A 13267-nucleotide genomic window follows, 5' to 3' on the forward strand; every position below is an offset into this window, starting at 1 on the left:
ACTGACTTTCCAAGTGGCAGGTTCTGCAGACAGTCGGGTTAGAGGGGACCCAGGTGAGTGGGCTGGGACCAGAGGAGGTAACCAGGGATCGGCCTACGGCAGCAGCTTATACCACTGTCCTGACCAACATCTGGGAGTTCCTGAACCCTAGAGCCAGAATTTTCTGATTCATCCACAGCCACCTGGGAGGCTTGGTGTTCAGGCCTGTCTCAAAGGACCATCTCTAACTTCTTCCTAATTCTGGAACTTTCCACCAAGCATCACCATTGTTACACACAGCTCAGTGCTGCCCGTCTGACTGGCACTGCTCAGCTGCTTTGTGTGACGTGACCTGCCCCCCGCCGAGAAGATGTCTGAGTCATTAAGGAAGACGCGTGTTCGGGTGATGCCAGGACTGTGTACCATTGTGGTGGAGAACCGTCTTCTGTCAATAAAGGCTGAACACAGCTCTGTGGCTTGGGTGGGTGGGTGGGGTTGACGGGGGAGGGAGGCGTAAAGGACAACAGCGCCCCTCGCCCCTCACAGCAGAGATACCCCCCTTACAGATGGGAAAACCGAGGCCCAGAGAGGGAACACTGAGCCCAGGTCTTCTGATGCCAGGTTCCCATTGTGCCAGACACTGGGAGGACTTTGTCGTTATCGGTAAAATTAGCCCGGCCGCCGGTCACCATCCCATGGTGCCAGGCTCTGGATGGGCATTCGCTTACTGTTCAGAAGGCGAGGCTCAGAGAGGTTGGGTAGGACTCGGGGTCCAGTGAGGAGGCAGGACTGAGTCCGTGTGTGCCAGGTCCAGAGCCCGAGCTCAGCAGCATTCCCCAGAGCTGGCTCTCGGTGCCCACCTGGGGTCAGAGAAGGCAGCAAGGTGGGAGGAGGGGGCACCCTTTTCAGCACCAGGCCCTGCGCCAGTCACTGCTGTAAACTAGCTCATTCCATCCTCGCTACAACCCTAAGAGGCGTGTCTTACTAGTTATTACACCCATTTTGCAGACGGAGAAACTGAGGCTCAGAGGACTAATGGAGGTGACTTGCCACCCAAGGTAACAGCCAAAGGGCATATTAATTAGGAGTTGGTTGAACTCTTAAGCCCACCCAGGAAGGGGCTTGCAGCCTCACTGGGGAGACCAGATTCACACACATGCAACAATTAGCAAGTAGGGGAGGTAGGGGATGATGGGGCTGTGGGTGGTATCGGGAAGTGCTGAAGGGGGCCCCACCTCAGTGGAGAACAGGCAGGCCGCAGGGAGGGGGTGCCTGCAGCAGCCCTGGGATGCCTTTCTCTCCCCAGCACCCCTCTTCCTCAGCTTGGCTCCAGGGTGGCCCTGTTGACTGAAGCCTGACCAATAAGAGCATCACAACCCCCGGGCATCTCCGGTGACTGACTGGGGGGCAAGTGACTCAGGCCATACTGGTCACAGCCAATAAGCATCACCTGGGGGCTCTGTAGAAGCTCTGAGACACAGGGGTGCCCTCCTCCTGGGGTGCTAAGCTGGGAGGATGGCGGCTGAGTGGCTGGATCACCACGTGGAGAGGGCTGGGGAGCCCTTTCTTGAGTCGCATCCATTCCTTACCACAGGCAAATGGGGCCAGGTATGTACAGAGTCAGGGCAAAAATGCCAAGGCCACAGGGTCACGGGCTCTGGGCAAGAGCCCCAGTCACAGCCAGAACCCCACCTGTGCAGGGACCACACTGACGCCAGAAGAAAGCATAGAGGAGAGACGGAGGAATGAGGCTTAATTGAGGGTTTCTCTGCAGTTGGCCAACTAATGGGAGAAACATACTCATTGCCACCCTTTGAGGGCCCGCCGTGTGCATCGTGGAGTTAAACGCTGCTCCCGCAGCATCTCCCTGAAACAGCACAACCAGACACCCAGCCAGTGGGATGGTCCCATTTCCCAGATGAGAAAACTGAGTCTCAGATCATGATTGTGCAGCTTTTCTTCCCCCTCCACGAGAAATCACCCACAGTCTAACAACAAAAAGACAAATAACACTGGCTTAGGAGCAGAGGGGGCTTACTCCATGCTACAATGTGCACTATGACACAGTGTATCTTATTTTTCCCTCCTACTCCCCATGGTGTAAAGCCGCCACCCCCTGTGGTGGGCAGAATAATGGCCCCCAAAGGCAGCCACATACTAATCGCCAGCACCTGTGACTGTATGCTACGTGGCAAGGGGAATTAGGGTAGCAGATGGAATCAATGTTGCTCATCAGCTGCCCTTAAGCTGGGAGAGCAGCCTGGATTATCCAGGTGGGCCCAATGTAATCACAGGCTCAAAGTAGAAGAGGGAAGTCAATGTCAAGCTCTGAAGATGGAACGAGGCCTCTAGAAGCTTCAAAAGCCAAGAAAACAGATTCTCCCTTAGAGCTTCTAGAAGGACTGCAGCCTTGCCAGCACCCTGATTTTAGCCCAGCGAGACCTATTTCGGACTCCTGACCTACAGAACTGTAAGAGAATAAACTTGTGTTGTTTTTAAGCCACCGAGTTTGTGCTAATTGTTACAGCAGCCGTAGAAAACAAACACACCCCCATTTTACAGAAGAGGAAACGGAGGCTCAGAGAGGCCGAGTAGCTTACCTGTGATTAGCAAGGGGTAGAGATGGGATTCCGATGACACTCTGCTTCCCCACGGTCAGTCGTCTGTCTCAGAGGGCTCAGTGGACACTGTCTACTTGCTGGTTTAAAAAGGAGCCAACGCAGTGGTTCAGAGTCCGCCTGCCGATGCAGGGGACACGGGTTCGTGCCCCGGTCCGGGAAGATCCCACATGCCGCGGAGCTGCTGGGCCCGTGAGCCACGGCCGCTGAGCCTGCGTGTCCGGAGCCTGTGCTCTGCGGCGGGAGAGGCCACAACAGTGAGAGGCCAGCGTACCGCAAAATACATAAATAAATAAATAAATAAATAAAATAAAAAGGAGCCAAAACTCTGAGGTTACGCTGCTGGGATTTAACCCTGGGTCTGTAGATCTCCTGGCCCCTTCCACGGCACCGTACTGCCTGGTGTAGTGTTTGCTCCTGAAAGGCAGCTGGTGGGGGTTAGAGGAAGGATAAAAGGTCAGAAGTAGGAGATGAGGTGGTGCCTCTGGAGGATGCTGGTTGTACCGATGCCGTTCCTCTGGGTACAGATGCTGAACCTTCCATCTCCAGAGTCACAGTCCCCCGAGTGCAGGGGTAGCAGGGCAAAGACTAAATAGGCAGCTGAAACACGGGAAACTTCATTGGCGGAAGGAAGGGAGGCAGGGCAACCGGGGGAGGAGCAACTGAGTGGGCAGCGGAAGCGGAGGCAGAGGAATTGGGAATTTACAGGCTCGCTGGTGGGGTCTGTACATCCCGCCCAAGATGTCTGAGGGATGCAAGGAAAAAGGTTCAATGTCTTTTGAGTTAAAATGGCTTCTAGGCTCCACCCAACAGGATGGCTACCATAAAAAAACAACAAACAGAAAACAACATGGGTTAATGAGGATGCGAACACATCAGAACCCTCGTGCAGTGACGGTGGGAATGTAAAATGGTGTTGCCCCACGGAAACCGGCGACTGTTCCTCAAACACTTAAATACAGATTTGCCACGTGACCCAGCAATTCCCCTCTGGGAATATACCCAAAAGAAAAGAAGTGAAAGTAGAGACTCGAACAGATATTTGCCATTCATGTTCATAGCAGCACTATTCACAGCAGCCCAAGTGTCCATCGACAGATGATGGATAAACAAAATGTGATCTATATAATGATGGAATTGTTCAACCTCAAAAAGGAAGGCAATCCTGACACCTGCTACAGCATAAATGAACCTTGAGTACATTATACGAAATGAAATAAGCCAGTCACAAAAAGACAAATACTGTATGATTCTACTTCTATGAGGCACCTAGAATAGCTAAGTTCAGAGAGACAGAAAGTAGACAGAATTGTAGCATCCACCTCAAAAGCTCATGGGATTGCACGGGACGAGGCCAGGGCACTGGAGGTAGCCAGTTGCCGTCACCCTGAGCATTCAGTTTAGACCCGGGCTGCCCACCCAGGCCTCTGTGCACACTCAGGGGTCTGATCCTTTCTCCCTTCCCTGGAGGCGCCTGTGCTAAGTCTCTCGAGGGAAGAAAAGTCGACCCCATCAGGGAAAGTCTGTTCAGCTGCCGGCAGACAGCAGCTTGCGTCCATGTTTGAAATTGAGCTGCAAGCATGAAGTGGTCCCCCGCTCCCCCGGTGGCCTTCGGGAGGGGAAGTCAAATCAGAGCTTTGTCCTCCTGAGATGGGGGCTTGCACAAGATCTCAGTGGTTGTCGGAGAATGGGCAGTGATTCCCCAGTGAGGCGGCCTGCTTTCTCTGGTCCAAATAAGCCAAGGTCAAAGTACTTCCTTCAAAAAATTATTCATTCCACATATTTCCCGGCAGGTTCCTCCGCCCACTGTTCCTGGGTAGCAGCTAGTCATCGACTTATCATCCCTCCCAAACCAGCAGGGCCTCCCCCCAACAGAAAGCATTCAGTTCCCAAAGCAGCATGGACTCTTCCCTGCCCCCTCCAGTCTCAGGATGCGACAACGGCTAATTTATCTTTCTCCCACCCCTCGCTGCACCCACACCACCTTCATCGGCCAGAGCTGTCATTGGCCGACGGCCTCAAACATCCTCCAGCATCCCAGCTTGTAGGGGCTTCCCCGGGCAACCTCGCTGGCCTCCAAGTTGGACAGGTGTAATGTTTGGTGTCCTCAAACTGCCCATCACAGCAGTGGAGGGTGGCCAACTCCCTCCCATCACTGGCACCCAGGGACAGATGGACGGGGCCAGAAGGGTCGCAGGTCCTGATGCTGTGCGGCCTTCAGGTACTGGCGGATGCAGCGCGAAGCCCTCCCTGAGTGAATCAGTGTGGTCCTCGTGCTCCAGTCCTCGGGAACCAACAGCTCTGTCCGTCAGGGCCAGATCCCACCGACGGACATTGAGGCAAGAGGCGAAACAGTGAAGGTGACCCAAAGGGCCCTCCAAGGCAGGTGATAGCAAGCACAGTGGTGACACCTGTGAGCAAGATGGGCTGCGAGTTTGGAGAAGGCTTTCCTTCTCTTCTTTGTCCTCCCAACCTGGGCTGGAGGATGCCTGCCTCTTCATGCACCCTCCAGGACATGGGAGGGTTCGTCCTCTCCTCCTCGGAGGGAAGGGGCAGGCAGAGGGCTGTGAATCACATAAAAGAAGTCTCCCAATGCCCTTGAACCTACGGCTATGCAATTCTCTGCTAATGAGAGAACTAAGCCTGGTAATGGGACGTTGCTAGTGATTCACTACTAGGGGCCACATGGGGAGCAAAATACCATTTTACGCTCTTAATAAAAAATCATTCATACCCTTTCCTGGGTGACGCAACAGGATCCGAATAAGCACCATTACAAAAATAGGTTTTCTCTTGTCTTGTCTCTATTTTTCTTGCTTTGTTATGCTGCTATAAGATGATTACATCATGAGCTGGTCTCAGAGTAAAAATAATAATAATAAGATTCTATGCTCTGATATAAAATGAACCTAAAAAGAACACCTGGATCCCACAAAGCAGGCACCGGAAAGTGGCTGGAAACTGGGGTGTTTGGGTTCAATTCAATTCAGTGACGCAGCAAAATGTCTTAAGAGACAAAACACAGACTTGCCAACAATGGAGAGGAGGTGATTTCTGCTTGGAAGGGGCCACTTCTGAGACTTTTATTGAAACAGGAGCGACTTGGGGGTCAGCAGCCTTGCAGCAGTTTTAAAAAGCAAATTCCCAAGGTGCAGGCGAGGGCCTGCAGTCAGCAGATCAGTGCGGTTTCTCTTGCCCGTGGACCTGCAAGTGGCCGGCAGGACCGGGGTCAGGTGGAGGCCGGGCTGTCCATGGTGGACAGGAGGTGAATGATCTGGGCCCGCTCGGCCGGGCTGACGTGCTGACATATGTACACCACGGAGTCCACGGCCACCTCGGGGTTTTCTTGAACCAGGCTGCATGGGAGGGGAAAGAAGGGTGAGGTCATTCCTGCTCCTGAGTTCAATGGGCCCTACGGCAGCCCCAGATCCCTGTGCAGGGCCCCTTCCCATTCCTGGGGCGGGGGGCAGCCAACCACCCAGAGCTCCCAACACTCTTCCTGCTGTGGTCACTGTCACACGAGTCCTGGCTTTTGCGCTCGCTGACAAGTCCAAGAGGTGGGTGGGCAGGCGGGGCGGGCACTCACCCTCGGATGGTCTTGAGGACAGAGTCTCGCTTCAAGTACTCTATGTTCTCGCGGATGGTGGAGCGCAGCCCCTCTCCCGCCTGCCAGTGCTGCTCCAGCCACTGCACTGCCGTCTGGTTGTTGTCCCACAGGTAGGCCTGGGGAGCGAACAGAGGCTGCGTCAGGGAGGGACACCCTGCCGGGCGGGGCTCCCCCTCGGGCCCCCCTTGGCCCCCGCCTGCCAGCCCACCCATCTCTGCCCCAGGACCTTGACGGCCCCCTCCATCTCCATGAACCAGCGGCGCAGCATGGACTGGACGTGCACGTGGCTGAGGTCGCTGCAGGCCTGCAGGACCTCCTGCTTGACCTGGTCCTCCAGCAGCAGGCGACGCAGACGCCAGTACAGGAAGGTGCGGGCGGTCTTCCAATCCAGGATGTCCTGTGGACAAGCCCCGGGCCTGAGCCCCCAGAAACGGTGGGGCGGGGGACTCGGGAGGTTGCCGGGGCCCGGCCCTGTGCTGGGGAAGGCTCTGGGACCATTCCCATTTTACAGGCCGGGAAACTGAGGCTTGGAGAGGCGGCAGAGGCAGGACACTGCCAGGTCTCTAGGCTGCCTCTCCTGGAGAACAAACCTGGCGCCCACGTCCACCTCCAGACACAGAACACGGGCTCACCAGAGGTACGGAGGGCTTAGGCGAGGTAGGAAGGAGCACGGGACGCAGGGGGAGCAGGACTGGGGATGTCCTCGTGGGGACAGGGCAATAGGGCGGGGTTGTGATGGTCAGTGGTGGGTGAATGCAGGGTGGGAACAATGGTTCCCAAATCTGGACCTGCAGTTCTAAACACACACAGAGGTTAGACTGGTGGTTCCCAAACTTGGCTACTTATTGGAATCTCTTGGGGACCTGAAAAAAAAAAAATACTGATGTCTGGCTTCTCCCCACTCCCACCACCCATATTCTGATTTAATTGGTCTGGAAAGCCACCTAGGCACTAGGATTTTTTTGTTTTAAAGCTCCCCAGGTGATTCTAACGTGTGGCATTTGACTCATCCCAAAGCCCTGAGCCCAAATATCCTCTGTGTGTTGGAAACCAGGTGACCTTAGGATGGGCCATTCGCGCCGACCCTAGAGCTGCAGGCTCTTACAGAGATGGTACCCTTCTCCAACATCCTGCTGGGCTTGTCGTGGAGGTCGGCGAACTGCACCGCCACCTGGTGGTAGATGGGCAGCAGCAGGTCCTCCCGGGCCTTCAACTGGCCCTCCAGCTCCTTGCGGTGCTTGTCGGAGAGCTCAGACATTCCTGCAGGCAAGGGCAAGAACCAGGGTGGGCAAGACAGGCCTCAGCTTTAACTCTGATAATGCCCAGAAGTCAAGTCGCTCGTGCAGCCTCAAAAATGCACCCAGAGTTGCAAGACAGCATTCAACACGCAACTTCAAATTTATCCCCTTTTATCAGGCCCGCTGTGCTTACAGGACACTATCAGTTACCATTTGTAATATATATGGTAAAATCTAAGGGGGAATATTATAAACAAGTCTATGCCAATTCGATAATTTAGATGAAACAGACCAATTCCTTGAAATATACAAACTATGAAAGCTCACCTAAGAGGAAACAGATTAAACTGAACATTCCTATATATAATAAAGGAGTTGAATTTGTAGTTAGAAACCTGCTATCAAAGATTTAAAGACATAGTGCCAATTCAAACTCAGAAAATAGGAGGAAACACTTCTCAACTCGCCCTGTGATATCAGCATTACCCTGATACCAAATCAAAGAAATTATACACCCGTCATCACCATCATCATAAATCCTGTGAATTTATGATGACACAGATCAGTTATCAGTTATAAAGACACTGACACCTAACATGGACTTTTTAAAGAGAATTACACCTAAAGTTACAAGTGAAACAAAGCTGTCACTCAAACAAAAATATGTCTGATGGAAAAATTCTAAAGGGTAATTTTGCTACCAAAATTCTAATGTTTCTTATTGGCTCGAAATACTTCAATTATTATATCTTGTGTGTGCCGAGAAATACATTCACTAAGGCATAGTGTATATTTTTTAATGTTAAAGGAGTTGATACACTGTATGTGAACATTTAAAATATCTCATAATTTTTGCTGCTGTGTTTTGGTATGTCTTCACTATTTTTAACATACCAGAAACCTCCAGCAATGAGAGGGCTGAGCCTCTGTTGACCTCTGAGAAGTGATTCATTTCAGACCCACTCACCTAGCTGTTCCACAAGCTTCTGGTAAATTGGGTCGATTCTTCTCATGGTCTTTACCAGATCTTTCTTCCGGTACTTAATCTCCACTGTTCCCTCTGGCTCCAGAACACTCGCTCTGAAAAAAACAGCAGCAGGGGTGGTGGTGTGTGAGGTGTCCCCCAGCAAGCGACAGCCAGAGGACACGGCAGGGGGAGGCAAGACAGCCAGGAAATCTGGTGTCAGTCCTCTGCTCTTTCATTGACTCACTGTGTGACCCTGGGCAAGTCACTTCTCCTCTCTGGTCATCTGCTTCTACATCCATAGAATGAAGAACTAAACCAGCTTTTAAAATAAAGTGTTCTGGGACTTCCCTGGCCGTCCAGCGGTTCACACTCCGTGCTTCCACTGCAGGGGGTGCGGGTTTGATTCCTGGTCGGGGAACTAAGATCTCACATGCCTCATGGTGAAGCCAAAAAGTAAAAAATGGAATGGACTATTCTGAACTCTGGAAGGCCCTTTCAGCTCCAAGAGCCTATGACTTTCTCCAGAACAACATAAGCCTCGAGCTCTTCAGCCACAGTCCTTTGTGGCCTTCCTAATCTCTGCTCTCCTAGGGCCAGGGTACTGTTTCTGATCTCTTTAAAGCACACAAAGGCACACGGAGGGATCCAAGGTATGAGTGACCCTCTCATTCCCAACTCTCTCACTCACCCCTCAGGCTCCCCCTGCCCCCTTTTCTTTTGATAGCTTGGAAACCCTGAGCAATACTATATGTAGCTCTGAGCTTCCTGGTGGCCAGAGTGAAAAGTTAATGATGGCCCCATTCAAGGCTGTTCTCGTCCTGAGTCTTCCGGGAGGGTGATCTCAGCAGCCTTCCATGAAGGTCTAGGGCCACTGAAGGCAGGGCAGGTTTGGCTCATTTGCACCATATCACAATGCCTAACCCACCACCTGAGACATAGGAGGTACCTAATAAATATTCATTGGATTAAGGAATGAATAAGGGAATAGACACAGGAAGAAGGTGCCTATCTATATTTTGGGCAGAACTACTCTTGAAGCCTTTAGAGTCTACACAGCATTTGGCATAGTCTTCATTTTGAAGGCACTCAAACACTGAGTTGCAAGTATTATTGTAATTATTCTTTCTGTAAAGTTCCTGGGATGAATTCCTGATTCAAAAAAAAAAAAAAAGTGCCAAGAAGGTTTCTCTCCCCTGAAGAACTGGTATCCTCTCATGCAAGTATTCATTCAGTCATTTGTTTGGCCAGTATTTCCCAAGCACCCACTAGGAGTCAGGCACTGTACTGGGCCCTGGGTTATATAAAACTGAAAAAAACCCAGTCTCTACAGAAGAGCTTTGGGAGAGACTCAGAGTCTAGTAAGAACTAGATGACTGGTCATATTTCCCTTTTCATCCTGGCTGCCAGGAAGCTCAGATGCTTTGGGTCTTTCTTAATTTGATTGCAAACTTCCTTGGGAAGCAGGTGAGTATAAGTGATGAGAGAAGAGACAATTCCTCCACCACTTCTGGGCTCCAGCCACTAATTCTACTGAGACCATCCAGTCGCACACTGGATGCTAGTTTCAGATTGGTAAAACTGGAGGCTCTCTGTCCTTTCAGAAACTCAGAACACCCCTGTGATCCTCAAACCAGTGGCTCAAAGGTGATGGGGCCTAAGGACTGGGAGTGAGAACAAGAAAAGGCTAAGGTGGGTTGGGGGTGGCGCATCCACCTGCTCTCTCTGTCCGCGTATATTTCTATGCACAGTGGGTTGATGGAGGTGTCCATGACCGCCCAGGAGCCTCCCCGGAGCTCCGCGCAGGGCGGGATGTAGATCAGGACAGGCTGTTTGTACTTCCGGAGGCCATCTACGATGTAGGCTCCAAACTTCAGCACCTGGTCGTACATGTCTGAAAGGCAAGGCAGCCGCCCGGTGAGGTGACTGCAGGCCCCGGTCTTCGCTGTCCTGGGGGTTCTGGGAGAGCGTGGTCAGCTGGGAGGCTGTACAGCGCTACGGAAAGACTCTCACTGGGCCGAGAGGCAGGAACCGGCCCAGGCACAGATTGCTCCCTAAGTGCTCACGGGACCTTGGACGGGTCCCCCTCCCTTCCTGGGCCTCAGTGTCCGCACCTGGAAAAGGAGGCACAGAATGATTTCTAAGATTCCTTCCAGCTCTGACTCCGAGATGCACCTGGCCTGTCCCACTATTCCCAGAACAGAATCCTCCCCAACAATAACACAGGCCCTTCCCTCCTGTCCACAGGCAGATGGTCCTTATTTTCTACCAAGAGGCGTCCATCCAGTACCAAGCACCCCACATGGTAACAACAGCACCATAACAAAATCCACCATAATCAAACTGAGAGTAAACACCACGTGCCAGTGATGGGCTCAGCGAGTCCTCACCTTGGCCCTTGAGTTGGTCCTATTCTTACTCCCCTCATGGAGGAAGGAAACTGCGGCTCGGAGCAGTCACCCACCCAGCAAGGATTCAGACCAGGTCTGCCGGCCCCCGTCCGGCTCTTTCCTCAACATCCCACTGATGGTCACTGTATCTTGAAATGCGCTTGGTGGCTTCAGAAGCACTTGCCTGACTGTCAGGTCACTGATGCTCACGGCAGCCCCCTGAGGAGGGCAGGCGCCTTCTCCCCATCTTACCAAGCGGGGAGGTGACAGCCCAGGTCACCGGGCAGCTTCCCGGGGCCGCCCCTGCCTCCCCTGCCACTCCTGGTGTGACCGTGACCTCTAGCAAGTCACACCAGGCACCCTCAGTTCCTCAACTGTAAAACGGGCAGCGTTACCTGAATGGCTCAGGGTTGGGGGAGCTGAGCTAAAGTGATGGTGGGACCCCGAGGGGGCTGTCCTGAGTGCCGACCCCGAGGCTTCAGGGCACCCACAAGGAAGGCCACTTTACCTTTCATGCCACCGGAGAAGCCCCTCCAGTTGGCAAAGATCATGAGGGGCAACTTCTCCCGGTTGAAATCCTGGATGGCCTGCGCCGTCTTGTAGGCCGAGTCTGGGAACCACACCTGGCCGGCCTGCTGGATTATCTGCAACACAGAGTGGCCCGGGTCCGATTCCTCTGTGCAAGGGCAGCCCCGGAACACGGGACGGCCACACACTTCACCCCGGAGGACAGGCAGTCTGATCTGAGTTGGCACCTAGCCAACAGCTCGTCTGTAACCCTCAGACACGTGACCCTCACGCTGCAGCCCAGGGAGGTTCCCGTTGCCCGCTGACAGGCACAAGCTAGAAGAGGCCACTGAGTGGGGTCCGAGGACCTGCCCTCTGACTTCTGAACTCCTCCCAGTATGCGGTGTGGCCCACCCTAGAAATAGCAACAGCGATGGGGGCTGGAGGTGGGAGGGATTCCTAGGGACCCGTCATCCTCTGAGGAAGACAGTGCAGAGCATTATGCACCCCATAGAGTGTGCTGAAGCCCCCCCAGGGCCAAGGGCTCCCTTGAGTCTCTGAGCGGGAAAGACAGACGTGTGACCACCTAGGACCCACTCTTGTCAGCTGAGCCAGCCAACACAGCAGCCCCAGCAAAACTACCGTGAGATGTCACCTCACACCTGTCAGAATGGCTATCATCAAAAAGTCTACAATAACAAATGTTGGTGAGGATGTGGACGAAAGGGAACCGTCGTACGATGCTGGTGGGAATGTTAATTGGTGCAGCTACTCTGGAAAACAGTAAGGATGTTTCTCAAAAAGCTAAAAATAGAACTAGCATACAATCCGGCACTTCTACTCCTGGGTATATATCCAAAGAAAACAAAAACACTAATTTGAAAAGATACACGCACCCCAATGTTCATAGCAGCACTATTTACAATAGCCAAGACATGGAAGCAACCCAAGTGCCCACCAACAGATGAATGGATAAAGAAGATGTGGTATATATATACAGTGGAATACTATTCAACCATTAAAAAGAATGAAATTCTGACATTTGCAGCAATGTGGATGGACCTAGAGAATATTATACTTAGTGAAATAAGTCAGAGAGAGAAAGACAAACACAGGATGATATCACTTATATGTAGAATCTAAAAAATAATACAGATGAACATATACGCAAAACAGAAACAGGCTCACAGAAAACAAACTAGTGGTTACCGAAGGTGAAAGGGAAGGTGGGAGGGGCATATTAGGGGTATGGGATTAAGAGATACAAACTGCAATGTATAAAATAGATAAGCAACAAGGATCTATTGTATAGCACAGGGAACTATAGCCATTATCTTGTAATAACTTTTAATGGAGCATAATCTATAAAAATGCTGAATCACTGTGCTGTACACCTGAAATGAATATGATAATGTAAGTACACTACACTTCAATTAAAAAAAACCCAAAACAACACGAAAATAGCAGCCCCAGCTCCCTGGCCCCTAACCTTGGCCTCGGAATCCAGGTTGGCAGGGTCCGCGGGCACAGCCAACTCCACTGTCCGTGTCTCTGCAGCGATCACTCCGACGGGGATCCCCCCCAGCCTGCAAGGTGGAGCACAAGGGAACTGGGGCGCTGGGCAGCATCCCAGGCAGATTCGGGGACCGGTGGGTCCAGCCAGCCCGAGCTGGTATTCTACACGTGATAGTCTACGGGCATAGGGGCTGGGTCCTGGGTGGCCGGGATGAGGGCATACAGAAGACAGTGCTGTTTTCAGTCTGGCAGGTTATTCTACCGGAAGGAAAAGCAGCAGCCCCAAAGCAGTGAAAAGCCTCACAAACTAGCAGGCTGGCAAGGTCCTCTGGGTGACCTTGTTGGGGCAACAGCGGTCATGTTTGGGGGGAGGGTCAGGCCAGTGCAGGGACGGGGGCAGCACTGTCCGCTAGAACTTTCCTTGATGATGGCCACGTTCTCCACCTGCC

General features: G+C 52.5%; 1 protein-coding gene across 6 annotated transcripts in view; it reads right to left on the reverse strand.

The window, feature by feature from the left end:
- Positions 1-3531: 3531 nt before the first annotated feature.
- ACACB (acetyl-CoA carboxylase beta) overlaps positions 3532-13267 on the reverse strand; it is a 119267-nt gene continuing 109531 nt past the window's right edge. For 3 of the 6 annotated variants that reach the window (XM_060028233.1, XM_060028234.1, XM_060028236.1), the window contains 8 exons: positions 12793-12889; positions 11305-11440; positions 10123-10300; positions 8410-8522; positions 7310-7464; positions 6431-6601; positions 6184-6320; positions 3534-5953 (listed from right to left, as the gene is read on the reverse strand). In XM_060028233.1, coding sequence (XP_059884216.1) covers positions 5827-5953; positions 6184-6320; positions 6431-6601; positions 7310-7464; positions 8410-8522; positions 10123-10300; positions 11305-11440; positions 12793-12889 — 1114 coding nt within the window. In that variant the 3' untranslated portion in view covers positions 3534-5826. Of the gene's footprint in view, positions 5954-6183; positions 6321-6430; positions 6602-7309; positions 7465-8409; positions 8523-10122; positions 10301-10323; positions 10521-11304; positions 11441-12792; positions 12890-13267 lie in introns of those variants that run through there. The other 3 variants (XM_060028231.1, XM_060028232.1, XM_060028237.1) reach the window with 3 other exon arrangements.

Source organism: Delphinus delphis, chromosome 13, assembly GCF_949987515.2.
Source record: "Delphinus delphis chromosome 13, mDelDel1.2, whole genome shotgun sequence".
Lineage (NCBI taxonomy): Eukaryota > Metazoa > Chordata > Mammalia > Artiodactyla > Delphinidae > Delphinus > Delphinus delphis.